The sequence below is a fragment of the Leptosomus discolor genome, chromosome 8 (assembly GCF_034619465.1).
Source record: "Leptosomus discolor isolate bLepDis1 chromosome 8, bLepDis1.hap2, whole genome shotgun sequence".
NCBI lineage: Eukaryota > Metazoa > Chordata > Aves > Leptosomiformes > Leptosomidae > Leptosomus > Leptosomus discolor.
In genome coordinates this window covers 58,741,052-58,761,813 of record NC_141398.1, presented here as the reverse complement: position 1 = coordinate 58,761,813, position 20,762 = coordinate 58,741,052, and the positions used below count along the sequence as shown (strand labels likewise).

Sequence of the window (20,762 nt, the reverse complement as noted above, 5' to 3'; positions counted from 1 at the left end):
GGAAAAGGATCTCGGTTCCCATCTCATGTTTTGTCTCACAAGGCGAGAGCGCTGCGGTCCGTGTCCCTGGACTGGTGCGGGAGGCTCTTCCGGAGCACGAGGACCCACAGGATCACGGCTCTGGGCAGTGCAGAGCGACCGCGATGCTGCAGCTCTCCCTTGGGAAACGACGAGATGCCCGTCTGGGACATCAGGGACCTGTCACCTAGGGAAGTCCAAAGGCCATCACGCCGTGGGGTGGTTTTTTGGAGAGCTTTGGATGAGTTTGTTCCCTCCGGTTGTTTTCCAAAGCGGTAGGAATGACCAGTTGGATCCAGTCTACCAGGAGCCACCTCCGCCTTCCTCGTTTTCCCATCTGTGAAACGTGGATGTTCCTGGGGCCGCTGTAAAGATGGACTAGATAGGTCCGTATCCTGAACTCATTTCTCCCAGCGACTTCAGTGGGATGCCCAGCCCAGAACAATGGCAGGATACACGACCCTAAACATTTCTGCAGTGCTTTGAAAGATGAAAAGCGGTGGCTTTTATACCTATGTCAGCGTAGGGGCAGGGCAACGTTTCATGATGTTTATAGCAGACATCATGGACGTTACACATGAAAACATGGGAAATGGTGCCCTTTTCTTGGAGGGAGATAATCTTTAATAGATGGCAACGAGGAAAGAAAAGCATTTGTACACAACAGCCTACCTCACGGAGGGGTATGTTTGCCTGAGCACCACGGCCGCAGCCACAGATGTTTCCTCCAGAGCCAGACCTGCTGCATGGGGCTGTTCCTTCTGAGGAACCGGAACGAGAGAAATCCCAGCACACGCTTTTCCTCCCCCTCCTCACCCCTTGCTGCAGGCGTGGAGAAAAATGCAGCCCCAGTGTTAGGTTTTTCAACGGAAACATTCTCCTAAAAACCGTTTGTTTCTCCCTTTGGAGCAACAGCAGATAATAAAATTAAAAAAAAAAAAACCAAAAAACCAACAAAAAACATGACTTGAAGATAGTATTTAACCATCCCTTTTCTGAGCTATTTTATTGGTCTCCAAAGATAATGGGCTAAAGCCTCTGTCCTTAAAGACTGCTTTCTGGCAGGGGACCAGGGACTGATGTGGCATGGAGACGCTGGATGGGGACCTGGCTGTGGGATGCAGGAGAGGGCTTTGCTCCCTTCCCACCCTGATGATAAGGTTCTGGGTTGTTTTTTTTTTTTTGTTTTTTTTTTTTCCTTTTTTTCTCTCCATAGAAACAAGCAATCTCTGACTCTTGTCACTTGGAGAAGACTACACAGCAACATGGCTTGTTTACTCGCTGTTGTCTTCGGTGGATTGAAGCTGTGTGGCCTTGTCCTGGTTCCAGGAAATGCATGGACAGAGCTGTCTGAAGGAAAACCCGAGTGATTGTATAGCTTTCAGCGCCGAGTGGCAGTTAGCCACCTCGCTTTTATTGGTAACAGATCACACTGTTGCCTCACTGCTCTGTGCCACACACCACGCTGTGACTAATATCATCCAACAAAAGAAAATCCCCTCCAAAGTGACCACGTTCTCGAGCCTAATGGATCTGGTAGAGGCTCCATTCACCCGATGCTGTTCTCTCTCCGCATCTCTCCCAGAAGCGAGGGTAGGAAGAGGGGCGCAATTCCCCCCTCTGGGAAGCTCACGTCCATGATGTCACACCTAGGGTGGTCGCTGCTGGATCCCGCACCCTCCCAGCTGTCAGGAGAGCGGAGCTGGGTTTGCTCACACCGCCCAGCCTCGGGAGCTTGTTCAGCATCTTTCCCCACCGAACCCTCCAAAAGAGGGGTGTGCAGTAACAACATCCTCACTTGTTTGTGCCATGAAAGGAGCTGGAAAGAATGCACCGAACCACATGACAAGCGAGGACATCGGGCTGCTCAGAGAATAGAAAGACCTCGTTTTTAATTACTTCTGAACAAAGTTGGCTCAGTAAAGTATTTCCCATTGTACTGCTGAACTTTTCTTCTCATCACACAGCAGTGAAACGCGGGCTCCTCCGCTGCTGCAAGTGAACTCAAATCAAGTCTGCGTTAGGGATCACTTCAAGCCCTATTAAAAGCAGACTACTCATCTATCACCAGCGTTTCAGACCTTTCTGCAGCATCCAGGCATCACTTTGTCACTGTAGTTGTTTTTATCATGAGAATCTTAGGAAGCAAGGCTGTCCTACTGTCCTCAGGGAAAGAGTCGGGGGTTAAGTGCTCAAAGATACCTTCTCCCCACGGCTCCAGGCACGAGCGGTCACTGAAAGGCCATTACAGAGAACTGGCTTGGAGCACTGAGGCCTCTGAAGTCCTGGATTGGTGCTTTGGTCACAGCAAGTGGGGATGTAAGGGCTGGTATTCATGAGATGAGGCACAAACTGGCTCTACCTATGTGCTAACAGCAGGGCCACAACTACAACAGGTATGAAATGAAGAATTATTACTTGAGTAAAGGTTCTCATCTTTAAAGCCTGCTAATTCAGACTGTAAATTCTTCGGGGCATGGACTTCATGGTTTGATTGTTGATAAAATATCTTGCATCGTCTTGGTCTGGGCCAAAGTAAAACACAAGCAGGCTTCAGTTCCTCGAGTCTCATTATGAGATCAGAGTCCAAGGAGTCACTAAAATGCACTGCATTTCAGAGTCCTGTGGATTTAGAGAACAGTCAGAAGTGATTCATGTGTAACTGATGTCTTCCTGAGCATGCAGAGAGCCTGAAACAATAGATCTGAAAGACGCAGACGGCCCCATTCACTTTTTCTTCAAAATCTGCTGTTTCCTCAAGTAGGAACTTGGTCAGCCCACAAGAAAAAAAATCCACATCATACAGCTAAAGACACCAGAAGGCCATGCAGGCGTGCGCCTTGGGCACTCTTGCACGATTTAATTAAACAGCAATTTAGCATCTCGCATTGGCACATCTTTTAGCTAAAGACGAGTGACTTCCCACGCAGCAGTAAGGGCCCCATCCTCATCACTGCTTCCCTTGCTGCCAGCGACAGAGATCGCACCGATCGCGGACAGGCTCCCGCTCCTGCTGTCTGGGCACGTGGTGTATTTCAAAAAGCATGAGCTACACCCTCCTCTTCACCGGTGAGCCCATCGAACGGCTTTGCTGCAAGTCCTGCTGCTTCTATTTTTTATTTTTTGCAGAATATAAAGCTCCTGTTTTCCCGATAGCGACCCCAAGGTGATTTCTGAAGCCTACTGTTTTGCCTCCATGTAACTACGAAGCCTCTGCAGGAGCTCCGAAGCCTGGTGAGCCTCCTGCACCTCCAGGCTCCATTTTCAGCAGCTGCCTGGGCTAACTCCTTCCCGGCAGGTCGTTGCTCTTGAAGCAGAGAGGACAGAAGTGACCTTGGACCTGCACTTCAGTTGCTACCGATCCGCTGAAGCTGCTGGTGCAGATGGGTTTGCAACAGGCTGCCAAACTCTGACCCGGAGCAGCTGCTGCTTTGAGTTAAAAGCACTCTTTAACGACTTTAAGACGGCAAGGCCCAAAAGACCTTGCCATTTATTAATAACCTGAATCAAAAAGGACTACTGAAGTTGGAAATACAACTATTACAGCAGCAACACCATCACTCCAGCCCGTTCAAAATGCTAATGAACGGTGCATTAGCTTGAGCTTAGAGTAATTGTTTTTCTTCTCTGAGTCTAACCACAGTGACACACCTCTGCCCAGCCAGCACCTTCTCCGTAGCGTCGTTTGGGCAGTTAATTGCCTGTTGGGAAAGCAACAAGCCATCAGGTAGTACTGTGAAATGTGGCCTCCATACCTGACAGAAAAAAGCGACAGGCTGGAAGAGAACCGCCGAGATCTGCCCACCTGGATCCAGACCCAGCCCAGCTCACCCTGCGAGAACCACCACTGCAAAGAGAAAATCACCCAGACCTGTTTGTCCAAACAAAAGCGGCCACTGACCGCGTGCAGTGCTGAGAGCGGAGCGAGCGAACGTAATCTTTCTGTCACACACACACACATCTGCGATGAAACTTCACGTGAAGAAATGAAATAAGGTAGAGGATGAAATTCCCACAAATTTGACCAGAAAAGGCTGGTTCCATCTGTAAAGCACCAGGGGAAGTTGAAGATGCTGGAAGCTTTCGCTGGCAGAATAACTGCATTTTAACGGCTGAGGTCACCTGGGCATCTCCACCAAAGCAAGCGGCACGGCAAGAGGCAAAAAGACCATCAGATGATCACGTTACTTAACTTGCCCTCATCTGGAAGGGGAAGGCAGTGATGTACAACTGGTTTTTTGCTTTTCTTTCCTCTGCTTTCTAAGCTCATGATGTCATGAGCATGTTTAAGCAGTAACATAACCCCTGACTCTTACTCTTGAAGTGCTGCAACAAGACGCAGAGGACTCCGCAGCGCTGATGTTTGAATTCCGACTAAGTGATAGTGAAAATAATTTTCAGCTGGAGAAAAAGAGAGCATTTTAGAGCCTGGCACTATTATTTTTCAGAAACCTTTCCTTTGTTGACCTTACAAGAAGCTGAAGCAATGCTTTCCTTGAGCCCCTCTGTACACAGTACATGATAACGATGAGAACTTTTTATTTAATACTGTACGAAATGTCTGACCCTTGAGGCATAACAACGTGCTTAAAATATACTTAACGGTACCCTTTGGCTAAAAAAAAGTTTCCAACTCACACTTAAAAAAATATCCCTTTAGATGCTTACTTTGACTATGTGCCCAGCATCAATGGCAAAAGTGCTTCTGTTTAGAAAGGATGGTTCAGCCAAAATTCAACTTGTTTTTCAGGAATAGGAAACCAAAGGAAAAAAAAAAATGTAGTAAAGGCCATACCAAATAAATCAAGTGAATGATCACATGTGGGCAAATCTTACTGTTCAAGCAGGTACTTGACAGCACTTTCACAACGAAAAGCTGCCGGTGCTGCTGTCTCACCCTCGTGGCTGTCTGATGCTGCGGGTGCAGGAAGAGCGCACGGGTGGTGACAAAGGCACAGCAGGAACAGGCCTTGCTACTATCCCCAGCAACGTTTCAAACAACTCCCTACCAGACCAGTCACCCACATGTTTTGACCGCGGACTGTCTGCTTTTCATTTCCACAACAATGATCAATATTAATGTAATTTCATGGAAGCACTGGAATCACACCAAATTATGAGACAAGACAATCAGGAAGAGCATCTCTTTTCTAATTAGCTGCATCCACGAAAAAGGGACCTGTAGTGTTCTGGGGAAAAACAGAGGAGAAAACTGATCTTCGCTTTCCTCGGTCACACTGAAATCAGAAATAGGAGGTTTACAAAGGGCTGAACTAACAAAGCTGACCAAAGGGCTACCCACCTCTTCCACCTGATATTAACAGCTATTACCAGAACTCAGCGGCTGAGCCGGTGTTTCCACAGCCATTCTTCGAGAGCACAAAAAGGGGAACCTCTCTCCCTCCGGCCATTTTTATCAAAACTATATCGAGAACCCCCAACAGGCAAACCCCATTTTTTAGTAAACAGAACTGTAACCCTTAAGACAGAATTTCTGTAGCTGACTTTTAACTCACTGGTACAAATGTGCAGGTACAACCTTTAAAGGAGAGAACGTAAGCACCTACACGAGGCTGCACACAGCTACCAAGGAGCAGGTTTTTGATCCAGGCCTAACAACCGTACACACCAGACAGCAAACCAACCCCTGGCCAATGAAAACCAAATCCAGGGAGTGTGGGTACTTCGTGGGTCACCGTGTAGAGAAACTGCCCCTCTGCCATCTGTCTTGACAAACACACGTTGCAGGTACAACTGCAGGAGCCGGGCAGGCAAGTCAGCTGTGAGATGTGTGCCTCATCGGGGTTTGACAAGCTGGCTTTGCACTTCGTGGTTCAGCTTGCAGAAATCAGAGGATATGCTAATATCCTTGAAAACTTAGGTTGCCTTCTCACAAAACAATGAAAACATGCCTATTTCCCCCCCCTCCTCCTCTATTCATATTCATCTCTGACTATTGATTTCTACTTGCCCTTTGTTTCTCTGGTTCTTGGCCAGCTCAACTCGCAAAGTATTACCCCCGAGGCTGAAGCCTTTCAAAGAGGATACAGCGCTCTCTGCGGTTGCTTTATCCCTGTAATCGAGAAAAGCCCTGCGCTGCGCTCCTTGCCAATTCAGTCGTAAAGGAGCTGCATGGAATTCCCTCAAAGCACTTTTCAGCTCGCTCGCTCTTACGCTGGGAGGTATGTTCCCCACATACACAGTAGTAATCACGCCAGATCCCTCTAATCTGGGACTTAAAGCATCGCTTTCAACATGATGTTGTCCCGTTTGAGCTGAGCCTACGGCAGCCTGCGGTCTGGTATTTTCAGCCATCGCCTTCTCTGGTGTGTTGGCATTTGCCAAGTCCGAATGTTCATCTCTGAGAGTAACATCCTTGCCAGCCTGCTTCTCTCTGTATCGAAGACTCTTTAGGATGGGGATTTTTCCCAGCATCTCAGAGCTGACCTAAAAAGGAGGAAGACAGATACAATGATGAGATTTCTCGCCTTCCAGAAAAAGATGAAGGCCATCAGGACCATTTGTGCCATAAAAAGAGAGGAACCTTATTACACAGCTACCATTCAGAGTGCGAGAGCATTCAAAATGTTACCAACTGCTGGCCTGATTCTGAAGTTGCTCCCTAAATACACACTGCAGGACAAAAATAAACACTAGTTACTCTTTAAGCAAGCAGCACAATGTCGATCCAGCAGGAAAATCAAAACCAAACTCAGAACTATTCGATTCTGACGTTTATTTATCAGAGCGCTTTCAGATTCGCCTTCTCATTGTTATCCCTTAATATTTGCTTTGACCGAGGGCCTGCGCTCCTGCTCTGGCAGAATATTACATGCCTCCAATTCATCAGACACTTTCATTCTGCAGACCTCCTCGTGCTCTTTTCTCCCCAAACAGGATATCCCGTAGGCTGGGTCATACAATGGAGAGGGACGACAGTGTTAAGTTTGCAGCTGGGGAGCGTGCCTTGTAGCGGGGCTCCGATGAGTGTGGGCCCAGCTGGAGGCACGTTCTCTGGTTGTGGCCCATCACCGCAGCCTCCCCTCTTGTCATTCGACCTCACACGCCACCCGCAGCTACTCGTCGGATCCCACATCAGCCTGCTGGGTTGGATCACGGAACGGAAGAGCGCCTGGATGCTATGCTTCAAAACCGTGAACCCTCTGTCCCTTCCATCCATCCCCAGCTCACAAGCAGCTTTTCGGCAAGGGCTCTTCCTCTCGGCAGCTGAACCCTATCCAGCTCAGGCATGAGATGCCCCAGGCTGCACTCGGTGACTGGCAGGAAACACAGTGGTTCCCTAGCTCATGCGGTCTAGCTCTTGGCTCGCAGGCTGCTGTTGGAAGGAGGAATAATTCGTCCTTGGCTGCTGGTCAAGCAGAACATCCATCAACACCAGATCCAATTCTTAAATTTAGGGAGCAAAACAGAGCCTAGAGAAGCAATGCCTGAGCTAGCAGAGACCCAAGCTAGTAGCCCACACAGTGTGAGCAAGCCACTCTAGCAGGGTGCTGCGCCCACGCTTAGGAGCCGCTACTTCTTGGCGGGCTGTGCTGGACTAGCACCAGCACACCCTGGCTAGGATACACCTACAGTCTCCCAGCTCAGATCTCTCTCACCTCAGCGTCCCTGAATTCCTGGTTCTACAATTACAGTCAGAGTTCGGATCTGGCTGTACCACATAAATTTACAGATCTCTAGCTAGGGAGAGCAGCCCAGCTCTGAAGCAACTGGAGTAAAATCAAAGCCGGGGTGGAGGCAATGTTACATTTAGGTAACAAGACAGCCAGCAAACAGAAGTCTCTTACATGTTCCCAGGGCTCCTCTTCTGAGGAGCAAACAAGCAAGTTTTATTTCAGAATGAAACTAAATAAAAACATAATTTACATAAAGCCTGTCCGAGCTCTGTCTTGTTAATATAATATCAAACAGCAGAACAGCACTAACCAGTATGAGCAGAGGTCACCTCCAGTCTGCCACCCTGCAGACCCAGAGCCAAGGTGTTTGGGCTCAGGCCCTTTAGACAAGCAAACTTTACAACTGAGAACAGGTTCTGGACAAACCTGGCCTGATCTGGCAGCCAGTACAGAGAGGTAAGGACTTCCTCTGGGGGTCTGGGAGCCTCCGCGCTCTGAAAGGTACATGCCATTTTCAGACCTTGAAGAGTCATTGCTCTGTGGATTCTTGGGAGCGATTCGTTTTTCTCGGCTAAGAATTCAGATTGCTGCATTTGACAGCGAACTCCCCTTCCCTGGGCAATACACCACCAAACCAATGGCTGAAGCCATCTTGCTGTGTTTTTACTGGCCAACAATTAGGAACATTTGTTGTCCTCTGTCAAATTTCTACGTGAAATGTAAGCTCTATGCTAATTAAACCAAACAGGAAAAACATTTTTCTATTCTCATGCAACTAATCACTCCTGGGCCCAAAGCAACGACCTCAACCTCTTACCAAGTGTACGTACAGATCCTTTCACCCTGAAATTAAACTCCATTCCCAAGGCAGGGACTGGGTGTTGAGTTAGAAAGAGCAATGATACCAAGGGGAAACCCTCACCACTTTGCAGATTAAGGGAATCAAAGAGATGGGCACTGAGAAGTTGACCTCTGAGAGGATGATCTCTGGAACTCGCAGTCTTTCAAGGACAAACCAAGGAGAGGATTTAGATAATCCACGTGCCAGTATACTCCCTGAGAGACTTCAACTGTCCAGCCTTCAATATTGCCTCTCACTAAAGTCACCAGTAGTTTTTGGCATCAGACCGGAGCTCTCAGAGCTACTGTTTCAGGCTCCCTGCAAACTCGGGAAGATGTAGTTACAACAGCACAGACATCTTCCTAAGGGCTATGAACTGTTGGTTTCGATAAAAGCTGAAGCTCTGATCAAACACCACCATGGACTGAACCTATCATTACCTTAAATTCAGCCCTGTGCAGATATAACAGTATCGAAGCAACACAGGCAGTTGATTCAGCACTTGGATTTTCTGGTAATAGAAAACATTCTGTAAAAAACCTACATGAGACACTGCCAACCGATAGCCTTCTGCCACAAAAGAGACGGAGGATTTACCTTAAGGGCTGTTTTCCCTGGAGTCTAGGAGAATCTTTCAGCTGGGCCAAACCTTCCAAATCCTTCCTTATTTTTCCCAACTTTCAAGGAAAGGCCGAACCCTCAGTTTGGGATTTCAGAGTTTTAATTCAACGAACCAATTCGCTACCTTTTTTGGGGCGCGGGGGGGTGAGAGCCAAAAGGGCAAAGGGGGCAGTGGGTGGCAGAAGAGAGGAAAAAGCTTGCTCCGCTCCACTGCAAAACAGAAAACAAAAGAACTCTGTGGTAGTACAATGTGTTGCTAATTACGATCATGCAAAAAGTTTCTTTTTGTCTTGTGAGCTGTGGAGGATTGCAATGATTTATTTCCCTGCGGAGAGAGGCCAAAGATATTCCTCCTCTCTTTCAAACAAGCTGCACGTTCCTTGGTCCTGTGCTGGCGGGTCCCTCCTCCCTAGCCTTGCCTACTGCTCTAGGCGAAGCCAGGATGCAAAGGACTCAGGTTCTACCCCGAGTCTGGTTGATCCAGTTATGCGGACCTGGGCAAACGCCGTGGTGGAAGCGTCTTCCCTTGCTCCCCCCATCCGTATAAAGTCCAGGCCAAACCATTTATTGATGTTTGTAAACTTTGTATTGAGCGTCGGGATTTAGCTAAACGATCAGCTTTGGCAGCGAAGCCAGCTGAAGAAGTTTCCTATTATTCCCTTGACCACCAATTCCCAGGCCAGTTCCATACTTCAGCCCTCTGGGGTTGGCCAACAGAAATGCTTGTGGGTCTGTGCTATAAACTCAGTAACTGAAGCGATTCAGGTTAAAAATAACTCCACCAAAGGCAATTAATCATTTAACAATCCTGCCTACTCCCTGCCATAGCAGGGAGAGCCTTGGGGAAAGAGGACAGCGGGGTAGATGAATTCTTCTGGCACACAATTACCGGGCTATGGGAAAGGAGCTGAGAAGGGAAACGTGGCCCCTTTCTGACAGAAACCTGAAGAAAACAGAGTCTCGGATGCTGAGTGCCAATACAAATCTCCCAGCACTTAACCCTGAGCATCCATCCACTCCTACGACACCTGGTTTGGTCCCAAAACAACGTAGGGGCAGATGGACTTCTGCAACGTCTCTGCTGGAACATCGGGGCTCTCTTCAACCTCTGTTATTCCAGATCAGTGAACGCAGCCACTTTCAATATTTTGCTGGGGAAAATGAAAGATGTGTTTGTCCTCTGACAGAATGAGTAATGCTGACCCCTGATACAGCGCAGGCCAAGCCAAACACCGCGTTGATTTCCCTGGCAGCAGAGGCGGTGCGGTTCTGATGTAGGGCAGATGAGGGAAGGACAGCTATAGATGGGAGAGCGTGCCAGGTCTGCTGTTTCATTCTGCTTCACACAGCTACCCATCTGCACAACCCAACTGATGTAAGAACACGTGGCTCGAGATGGAGACACATGATGCTGCTGCCCTGCCGTGGAAGGCTGCGAACAAAACCAAACAATCTTCAGGACAGCAGATCCACCAGCCCCTCCACGTGTGGAGGCTGGTAGGTAGAAGGTGTTTGAAAGATTCATCTTTGCCCACCCTGACCCAAGGCTCCTCAGAAAGGCCTCCAGGACAGAGCCCACTTCTCATGTTGTCTCCTTAATCAGCTGCCTGTTTCAAGGAGCACTGATCTCACAGGGGATTAAAGCACAGACAAAGCCAAGGCAGCTAGAACGGCCCAGCGCAGTTGAGCAGTTTATCATTCATTTGCACAAAATGTCCAAATATGTGCACACAATCTGAGGGCATATTTCTGGGAGCTGGCAGCCCGTGAAGTCTGCTAGTGTCCCTCAGGAGAAACTTATGCAACCCGCATTTGGAATCCATCAGCAAAAACTTGATTCCGTGGACTCTGAAGCAAGGGTCAGATCGGCAAAGGTGTTGAGATGTTTAACCACGCGTGGAAGCACGCCCTGCTCACACCATCCCTCCAAAAAACCAAAACAAAACCTTGGCTAATCTAACAGCAATTTTCTTCTGACAGCAACGCTGCGTCCCTGCTAAAGGTTTTGCCAGCTTGAATGTGGGACTTTTTTGAGCTTTAAAGCAACATCACTTTCCTTTCCAAACATCCTATCACAGACCCGAACCAAAAGCTGTTGTCAGATAGATCCATCTCCGCCATTGCACACTAAACTCAACATTGGACCCAGGGATTCCCTCCAGTTCATTTCATTTTGGGAAAAATCTTTTCCTACGTCTATAAAATTCTCAGCAAACGAATGACTTAAAAACCAGAAAGAAATGACTGCTAGAATACAGTGATTTTTCCACCAACTACTCTCATTTCCCTCTTCAAGACCTCAAATATTTTAATTGGTCTGTATAGTTTCAATTTAAAATAAGCACAGCACAAATAACTTCATAATTGTGACAAATATAATAGACAGTGTCACAGATAAAGATCACAGCTACCCATACAAAACACTAAATGAGAAAGTAAGTCGTTGCATGAATTTAGAGTTCCCAGAAACAATGGGTTAGATTGTCAAGACAGATGAAGCCAAATAATTCTCTACTGGCATCCAAATAAAGTTCTCCAGAGGGCTCAGCTCATAGCAGCTCTTGCTGTCCTCCAAGAGCACACACTGATTTCTCAAAAGCCCGAACTTGGATGCAGAAAACTTGCCCATACACACACTCCAGTACTGCCTTTGTATTTAGAAGGGTTTCTGGAGTGCCTAGCACTGACACTGATAATGCTTCTTTGGTATTAATAATATCGTAGCTTTTATACTTCCTTGGAAGTCTTTAAATTGGCATTTCTGTGACAAAAATCACTGCAAGTAATTCACATCTTCCCGTTTGGAAAAACAAACTACCTCAACAGCAAGAAACAGCTCAGCTGGGAATTCTGCACTGAGCAGAACTGAAAGGAGGCAACAGAGGGCAAGTCGTGCCACTTACCCCAAAAGTGAATCACTTACTCACAGATGAACACCTATTTACCCCGTCCCCACACCTGACACACTACTTACTTCCTACGCAGCCCATAACAAACAAAAACACTCCAGGAAAACACAATACCTCTTTGGGCACAGAAATCTACCCTGGAGATATGCATTTTGTTTGCAGCTTAAGTACCTTCTTACTGCTTTCCAGCTGAACACAGAGTGTAGGTATTAATGGCTCTTTAATCCAACAGCTTCAGGAAAGCACATCCCTTACAACAATGCTTAGCTGTAATCCCATGTTTGCAAACACCTTTAATTTCAGCTCTTAAATCATTGTCTTGGCTTGATCCAGCCATGTTCCTGAAGGATGAGCTTTTTTGCAATGTAGTTTACACATCATCTTAACAATAAAGTTAAGCTACTTTCTGTTGACAAAACACCATGTTTAGAAGTGGGTTCTTTATTTACTCACTACCTCTTGGTTCATTTAGTTTTGCTCTGAGCAACAGGAATGCACCAGTAAAGCCAGGATTTGGAGGAGAAAAGGATGAGGAGAAAAGGATGTAGAAACAGCCAGGAAAAGTCAAAGGACAAACACTTAAATAGCCCGTACCAAATCCTGCGTTTTAACACCCCGTCGATTAACCAGACCTCCCACCTCCAAGACCCTCTTGCAGAGTTGAACATACAGTTACCACCACAAACACAAACAAAACACACGCAAGTCGTTCAGCTCCCTGTGAAAGAACAATGCCAACTTCTGTCTTCTTCACACAGACACCACACTTTGTCCTTGTCCCAAAATAACAGAACTGTAATGATGCTCCCTGCTCTGGCGAGTATCCTCCAATATTCTTATCTAGCCAACATACGCTCTGAAGAACAGTCAAAAGCAGCTTTAGGTGTTAAACCAACATTCAAATATTCAAATAAAGGCTCAGTCATGTGATGTGCTCCACTCTCAGTGAAAGCTGTAGAAAATTCAGCCAGAGCTGTATTTTTCAGACACCACTAACAGAAGAGTTGTGGCAGATACATCACTGGTTTATGAGGTGTATAATACTGATCTTGATTTTTGGTTTTTTTTTTTTTTTTTTCTCTGAAAAGCAAAGAAATGCAAAGGTAACACGGAATCTGACACATCACTTAGGACTGACGGACTTTTCATGAGTGACAAAAAGTTTCACAAAAATTCCATGGCCCCTGCAAGAGACCGTGTTCCCCAGACCTTTGAAAAATGTCGCTGCTAAAGGGAGCCAGACAGGGGAAAAAAAAAAAAAAAGGAAAAAAAAAGTGTTAGCAAGGCCACTTACTGAGACTGAAGTCTGACACTAAGACAGACAGACTGTGATCTAAAGTATGTTGGCAAGATGGATGGAGCACAAGGGGTAAGCCTTCACAACAATTACATTCAATAATATCCTAAAAAAATTATGATTCAAAAATAATTCAATGGAAAAAATGCACTAGTACAGACAGAGCTTTTATTTATTTATTTATAACCTCAAATCCTCAACCACAGGCAGGGTAAAATACTCTTCCACCACAGGAATAAAAATAGTTCTGGCCAGAATTGTTTGTTGTAGATACCTTACCTTAACAAATTTAACTCTTTTTGCTGGCTGGCAAGTGCTTAACAAACCACCCCTGATTTCCCTAGAAGTATTCACCAGTAATTCCTCAGCGGTTTCTGCAAGCCATGGGTAACGCTATTCCTCATTTCAGTGCTCCTGCTGTTCCTCAATCATGTGGGATTGCGTCTGCTCCCTAACTGGATGATTTTAGGAATGAAAATCTAATGACAAAGAAAAAGTTTTCCCAGCAGGAACTTCCAGTAAAACAATTCACTAAATGCTTTTCTGAAACCATTTGTGAAGCTGCTAAAGATTCTGACAATCTTGGGGGGGAAGCCAAACCCATAAAACAATAATTATCAATGAACAAGGATGCACCATTTAAAGCAGCAGAAAGTCACTATTCCTCCACCTGAAAACGAGCTCCAGCCACAAATTCATCTCTCCTTTGGAAGTAAATCCCATACACCCATCCACTACGTAAACAGAAACGTACCAGCCACCAGGTCATGCCCAGAGCAGCACATATGCCTCCCATTCCACACAGCCTGATGCCATCAAGTTCTCTCTACAGTACTGTCTCCAGAAAATGAACAGAGCCAATTTCGGTGAGCACTGAGGAATAAGACACAGCATGTGGAGAAGCCCCTCAGCCTACTTAGACTATGATACTGCAAGTGACTACAAGAAATGCTGTCTGTCTTAAAACCCCACAAACGATGTCTCAGTGACTCTCACCCTACAATCCAGTTGATACAGCAACCTCAGCTTCAGTAATACATTTCTCCTCCTCACCTTCACCACTTAAAAACTGCTGAACACAGATGCTGTTGGTTTGTTTCATCTGACAAACACATTTGCTCCTTTCCACAACAAATGGGTTTATACGTAAAAATGGGGACTGATCGACAGAATGTCGCCACCAGTGAGCCCCCGTCAGCAGAGGTAACTTGCCTTTTGCCATATTATTCCCTGAGGTTTTGGTCGTTTGCAGTTAGTCTTGATAGTTCTTGTTGGAGTGAGTATGTAATCCACAGTCAAATCATGATCATCAAGAAGCTCTTCTGCTATGTCAATCACCTACAAGGAAGAAAAGATTGGGTAAGTAGTTTAAAACAAATTCAGTAAAATTGAGCCCCGTTCCTGATGTCTCACAATGAATGAAAACGTGACAGTGGAACCAAAGAGGCCACACCAACACCACTGCAGGTCTCTTCTTCAGACACACCATTCAGCACCATCACTTGAGAGTGGATATTGTAACGTACCTGACAGTCGTGCACAATAGTGACTACAGGTGTATCCTCCTGCACTGCACCCATCGACACCATCATTGCGTATTCCATGTCTGCATAACCTTCCCCTTTTCCAATTCTCCAGCCTAAAACACACAAAAGCAAACCCAGAAATAGTGGAGTGGAAAGGTTGGTCACTGCCAAAAGCACGCAACTAAGCAGTTTGCAGCGGATAAAGTAAGCACAGAGCTGTAACTGGGGAAAAAATCAGATCAGTATCTCTCACAAAATGCAGCTTGCCTTGTAACCAGCACTGAAATGAAAATAAAACATTAGTTTCAATAAAGTCCTAAAGGATCCCAGGAGCCTCCCATTCAGAATAACCCAAATTTAGTCTAATTCAGTTAACATGGAAGCCTATTTGCTCATTGTAATTAGAACTCTCTATCCATCTCAAACATAGGTTAACTTCACGTGGGTAAAGTGGAGTCTGGGTCACACACAAAAAGCACATTATTATATGGAAAATTTTTCACCACCAGCAGGTCGTCAGAATACCAGAAAACACAAAATCTGACCCTAAATAGGTACTGAATCAGCAGCTGTAACACACGTCCGTCCACACACCCTGTGAGAGCAGAGCAGATCCTCTGAACAGGAAGCCTTCTGAGTCTTTACAGAAAAATTTCAAAAACAGCTTACTGAAGGCCAAAACGCTGGCCCACACGCTCCACACCACATTGCAGCCTGCCATAAAGCAGACGTTGGTTCCTCCTGGTTGGATTGGGATCAGTGACTGGTCACACAGAGGAAACAGAGCTCAAGACCGTAACGCAGTTCCAAAGATACGTTCAGGTCTGCCAGAAGGAACGCACAGCGCGGCCTCCTGACACTGGGGATTGTGACTCAGGCCCTCCTCCTGAAAAGCTGACGAGGCTTCAGCTTACCTTTTTCAGAGACAGCCACTGATCCTACAACCACCAAGTCCACCCGTGCTTTCCCGTCAAGACCTACGGGCACGCTGTATTCTTTTATACCCTGCAAGAAAAACATCAGTTTAGGTACGCAGAGTGCAGAGTCTTCCACCCAGCGAGGCAGAAATCCAGAATATTTTGATAAACCCAAGTAAGTCCCCACGTTTCAGTGTTTCTTCCATGTATAGCTAAGCTGTACGTGTCTGGGAAGTTATTCTCCAGGGAATCCTAGAATACATTCCCTACTACAGTGACAAGAATTTTGGCAGGCTTCAAGGAGAGCTGAGGGAGGTGGGCATTTTTCTAAGCAAGGTTACTTATTTAGGATAAAAAATTGTATTTTGAAACCCTTTATTGGACATCCATTTCTAAAAAGGAGGGCAAATGACACTTCCTACCCCACTACTACTAACTTAAAGTCGTAATACGTCAATTCATGCCCATGAGGAATCCCAGAGCACTGCAAATTCTCAAGTTAATTCTCACATACTAATCACAAAGTTACTTTAGACACAGCTACACACAAAGATGTTAAGCTGCTTGCCTGAAGTCACACAAAACGCTTTACTGAAGCACGACCAGGTACCCAAACTGGATCACTCTCCATTTCACACTGCACTCCCAGTCTCTCCACACCTGTACCTTTAAAAGCACCTTCCAAAGCTGCCTACATGTTCCCTGAGATGACCTTCCTCAACACTCTGCTGCGTGACCATCATGCAGGATGTGCCCGTGCCAAGCTAAACTAGCTTTACCAAAACCTTCTAAGACAGTAATGAACAGAAAAACACACCGCTCCTGACAAGTGGAAAGAAAAACCTCACATAGCCCTGCCACCCTTTTTTCCTTCCCCTCTCTCCCTGCTGATCCCCACCACACCCCCTCTTCAGGCTCCACTCCAAAGAACGTACCCTAACAAAATCCTGTCCAGAGCTGCAGAAATTAAAAATGGTGTTTACTTGGGCTTTCAAATATCAGAGGTTTAGAACTTTTAAAAGGATATATTGTGATTCATTCAGTCTTAATATATGTGTACCGCATAACGTAAATCCTCCTCGCACCAAGGCAACTCCGTGCTCAGTTAAGCCTCACAATAAAAAGCCAAACATTTTCTGCGTGGAGCACAAACCCACAAAGATCAGTAATTTGTGGCTATCAGCAATGATGCTCCTTATCCGCTTCCCAGCGGCGTGGTAAGAACTGTTTGCAGGGGGCTTTGTCAAGCCAAACGGGGAATAGCATTTAGGCAGGAGAATGCCTGGTTGGGGGGAAAAAACCAGACACATGGCAGTAAGATCACAGCTCAGATACCAGGCCTGAAGCAGGTCAAGAGAAAGGTCTCTTTCAAAAGCGCTCTCCAACCCTGAAAAGCTTAATTAGTTAATGACTTTAATAGAACTTCCAACAAAGAAAGTTGCTGCTAATTACAGCCCATTTACAACCCTCAGTTGTATCCAGGATTACCGTGGAACTTTATTGCCTGTAGCAGGGGGTAAAGAACGCAATAACACCTATATAGCTGGCCTGTTCGTTTTGTACAAACTGCGTTTTCGTGTCAAAATAAGTAAATAAATAAATAAACCAACACAGGTTTCTTTGCCAAATGACGGCAGCCGTACAGTATGACATGTGAGCACCAGAGGGCAGCAACACACCACACTTGAAAGGAGAACGGTGAGCCCATTTTTGCGCCTCAGCCGATGCAAATGAGTTAATGTTTCTTTCGAATTAGGATTCTAAACCAACCGATCTGTCCTACTCAGTAAAACCTAATATTTTATTGATCAGATTATGCAAAACCTGTAAAGACTAAAATACTCCTTGTAGGGTTCACTAGCTCAAAACGGCAGAAAACAGGAGCACTATTTATTAGAAATCTAAAGATCTAACTCACTTATCAAAGCTGCTCATGTTCCAAAAAGCACTCACAAAATATTGACACCATTCTGCTAATAAAACATAGCAAAAAAAAAAAAAAAAAAAGACTAGATTTCCTCACGATTTAAGTACCAACAAAAAAATTCTTAACAGTGGATGTGTACACAAACCCCGGGATAACACACTAACAGAGCAAGATTTCAGGTGGCATCTGGTTTTCCAACTTCTAGTTGGACTACCACAACACAACGCTCTCCTACAAGGTAATTCAGACCTCTCCCATTTTTCATTCCTACCTGAGACGTAGCACATCTTCGTAGCATCTCCTTAGTTGCCCCTGAAGGTGGAAGGATCTTATTGAACAGCCCCGTTCTCAGACGCGGTGTGGGAACCAGCAAAGTCTTCCTTGCCTGTGTAACAAAAGAAGTTACGACGTTACAAGGAGGTGGGCCACTGAATAAGTATTTTTACTGTCACATAAGTGTCCGTGTGGTCAATCATCTTACTGGCTACAGAGCAGCCAGCATTGATTGTGCGGTGCTTGTAGATGAATCCCCTCCCGTTCAGCAAAATTCCAGACAAGATTTTATTTACGAAATAGATGGTTTTGGGGAATAACAATACAAAGAGAGCGAAACCACTGCAGAAATATATTCATTTCCTCAAACCCTACCTGCACCTTCACTATCTGGCAAAAAGGCAAAGACATCCTCACGTGAGCAACCTCATGAAGCTTAGGGACTGGTGATGCTCCCGTCGGTGAAAGGGCGGGCATCGATGACGAGACGCTGCCGAGCGCTGCCCTGCTGTCCCACCCGCCCCCTCAGGGGTGCAAAGGTGCCGTTACCTGCAGCGCAGCCAGCCGAACACCTTCCAGGGGTTTGTCAGGGTCCACTTTAACCTCACGGGCTCTGCTGAACACATCCAGCTCTTTAATGGAGCAGCAAGCCTGGTGAGACCCCTGCATGAGGAAAGGAATCAAGAAAGAAGAGAACCCGGTCACTTACTTCCAGCGTCAGAAAGCGAGCGTTCTTCTGGGGAGCGTCGGGATTTATTTTTACAGTACTGGCAGCTTTGAACTCCTGTAAACCCAGAAGCCTTGTCGCAGCACAGGAGGCACCCTGTTTTCATAAGACACCAGCGCATCACCAAGGAGTTCGGAGCAGAGATGGGCAATTTATACAATCTTTCATCCCATAGAGAGGCTGGCTTCCCCAGATTTTAAATAGGAGGGACATACGGCTAATTTTGGGATGTTTTCTATGGGAAACTCTCACATGGCAGCAGATGCTGAGCACTTGACTACTATCTTGCAGGCCTCAGAGAAAGAGAGGATGCAAGTAGAGTCACTTTGCCTGGCTTCACCCTCATTCACACCTAATTAAAAGCTGGAAAACAATCTCCCTTTTTAGTCAAGGAATACAGATTCCTTTAAAGGCAAGACATAGTCAGGGATTCTTTTAAGTCAAGACTTGCTGGACAAGGCTCCCTCTTTACAGAGACTACACTGAACTCAGAAGATTCCCTTCCTAACCTAGTAAAGTGCTCAAGCTTAGCAGAGCACGAACTCCCCCTGTAATTTCAGCTCCGATATCCCCTTTCTTAAGCGCATGATAAAGCCTCCGGCTTCCTCCACCTATTTTACCCCAACGCCAAACTAAGGCAGAACGTTTCTGCCAGGCCCTTGGTCAAAAGCAGAGCCAACCTCCTAACGCTGCTCATGGCCCGAAACCCACAACACTATTTCAGTCATTGTTTCTTCAACATGTGGCTGCACACCTTGAGCTTGGATTAAAACACACAGATGGTAAAGCAGCGGCCTGAGTAAGTGAATACTTAGACGCCCTCTTATTTCCTCCTCCCACCCATCCAACTGGGGACGCAATGAAGCCAGAGCGGGAGGAAGGGTTCTCCCACCACTGCTCAGCAACACTTGACCAGCAACAGCTTGGCCACCACTCACATTTCAGCAGGACACTGCATGTTCTTAGGCTGTCCTACAAGATGGGTGACCTCAGCTTTCCACCCCAATGGACCTGGGGGGGGGTTGAATACCTCCGTTTCCCCATCCATAAATACCGCATTCACAACGTGGTTTTGTGCCCTCAGATTAAAACACAGCACACGCATCCCGTCAGGTACAGACACCTGCGCTTCTGTACTTGCTATGCATTATATATGTGTGCTGTTTGCACCGTGAAGTGTTTTCCAGGGCTCTGCCACCCTCCACCGCCACTGACCAACCGCACGGTTCACAGCTGCCTGTTTGAGGGCTGCAGCGACGGGCAGGGAGCAGGCAGGGGAGCTGGGGCGGGGGGGGGTGGGGGGTGTCCCCTGCCGGCCTCGGCTCCAGAGCCCGGCGGGGCCCGAGGCTGGGCGGGGTGCGTATGTGTGGGTGGCAGAAGAAGGAAGCGGCCCAGACCCGCAGCCGTGCCGCCGTACCTTGAAGTTGGGGATGCGGCGGTGCACCGGCCGCGGGAAATCGGCCAGGCCGCTGGCCTCCAGGTAGTCCCACACCTTCTCCCGGACGTCCCACTTGGAGGCACCTGGAGAAGGGCGGAGCTGAGGGCACGGCCGGGCGCCTCACGGGGGAGCGCCGGGCCGGGCCGGGCCGGGCCGATCCCGCCATCCCGCCTCCCTCCCTCAGGCCAACGGTCGCCCCGTAACGGCCGCGCTCGCGCTGCCCCCGCGCCGTGACGCTGCCCCCGCGCCGTGACGCAGCCCGCCGCGCCGCGCCGCTCACCCGCGCGCAGCCGCACACCCCCCTCCATAGCGGCGCGACTGGCGGCGGGGAGAGGAGGAGCCTCCGCCTTAGCCCCGCCCCTCTCTCTCGCGCCGACGGCGGCGCGGAGGGGTCAAAAAGGCTCGAAGGCGAAGCGGAGGAGAAAAGGGGGGGGGCATGGTGTGTGGTGATGGCGGCTGTGGGGTTCATCTGGGTTGGGGAAGAGCCGCTCTTGGCCTGCGTTCGCCTGGGCGAGGCGAGCCCCGGGGAGGGGGAAGGCCGTGCTCCCACTGGGGGCCCCCCCTGTGCACTGTAAAGGCCATGAGGGAACCCGGGCCTAATAGAGGGGCCTTTCCTCAGTGGGTAAAACCC

At 47.4% G+C, this 20,762-nt stretch overlaps 1 protein-coding gene across 1 annotated transcript; it reads right to left on the bottom strand.

Annotated features, from left to right (window-relative positions):
• Nucleotides 1–5,823: 5,823 nt before the first annotated feature.
• MTHFSD (methenyltetrahydrofolate synthetase domain containing) lies at nucleotides 5,824–20,439 on the bottom strand. Its single transcript, XM_086469122.1, has 8 exons — nucleotides 20,412–20,439; nucleotides 20,111–20,214; nucleotides 18,516–18,629; nucleotides 17,965–18,078; nucleotides 15,764–15,854; nucleotides 14,850–14,962; nucleotides 14,536–14,661; nucleotides 5,824–6,465 (listed from the first exon to the last, which is right to left on the bottom strand). Exons 1-8 carry the CDS (start codon nucleotides 20,437–20,439, stop codon nucleotides 5,962–5,964), a joined length of 1,194 nt encoding a protein of 397 aa, XP_086325248.1. The 3' UTR covers nucleotides 5,824–5,961.
• Nucleotides 20,440–20,762: the final 323 nt, after the last annotated feature.

Bases quoted from the DNA above. Each gene is read 5' to 3' on its own strand.
- MTHFSD (XM_086469122.1), bottom strand. From the start codon at position 20,439: ATGGAGGGGGGTGTGCGGCTGCGCGCGG. The intron at 20,215-20,411 runs GTGAGCGGCGCG...GCCCTTCTCCAG, and splicing joins GGGTGTGCGGCTGCGCGCGG to GTGCCTCCAAGTGGGACGTC. The intron at 18,079-18,515 runs GTAACGGCACCT...TTTGTTACACAG, and splicing joins TTCGGCTGGCTGCGCTGCAG to GCAAGGAAGACTTTGCTGGT.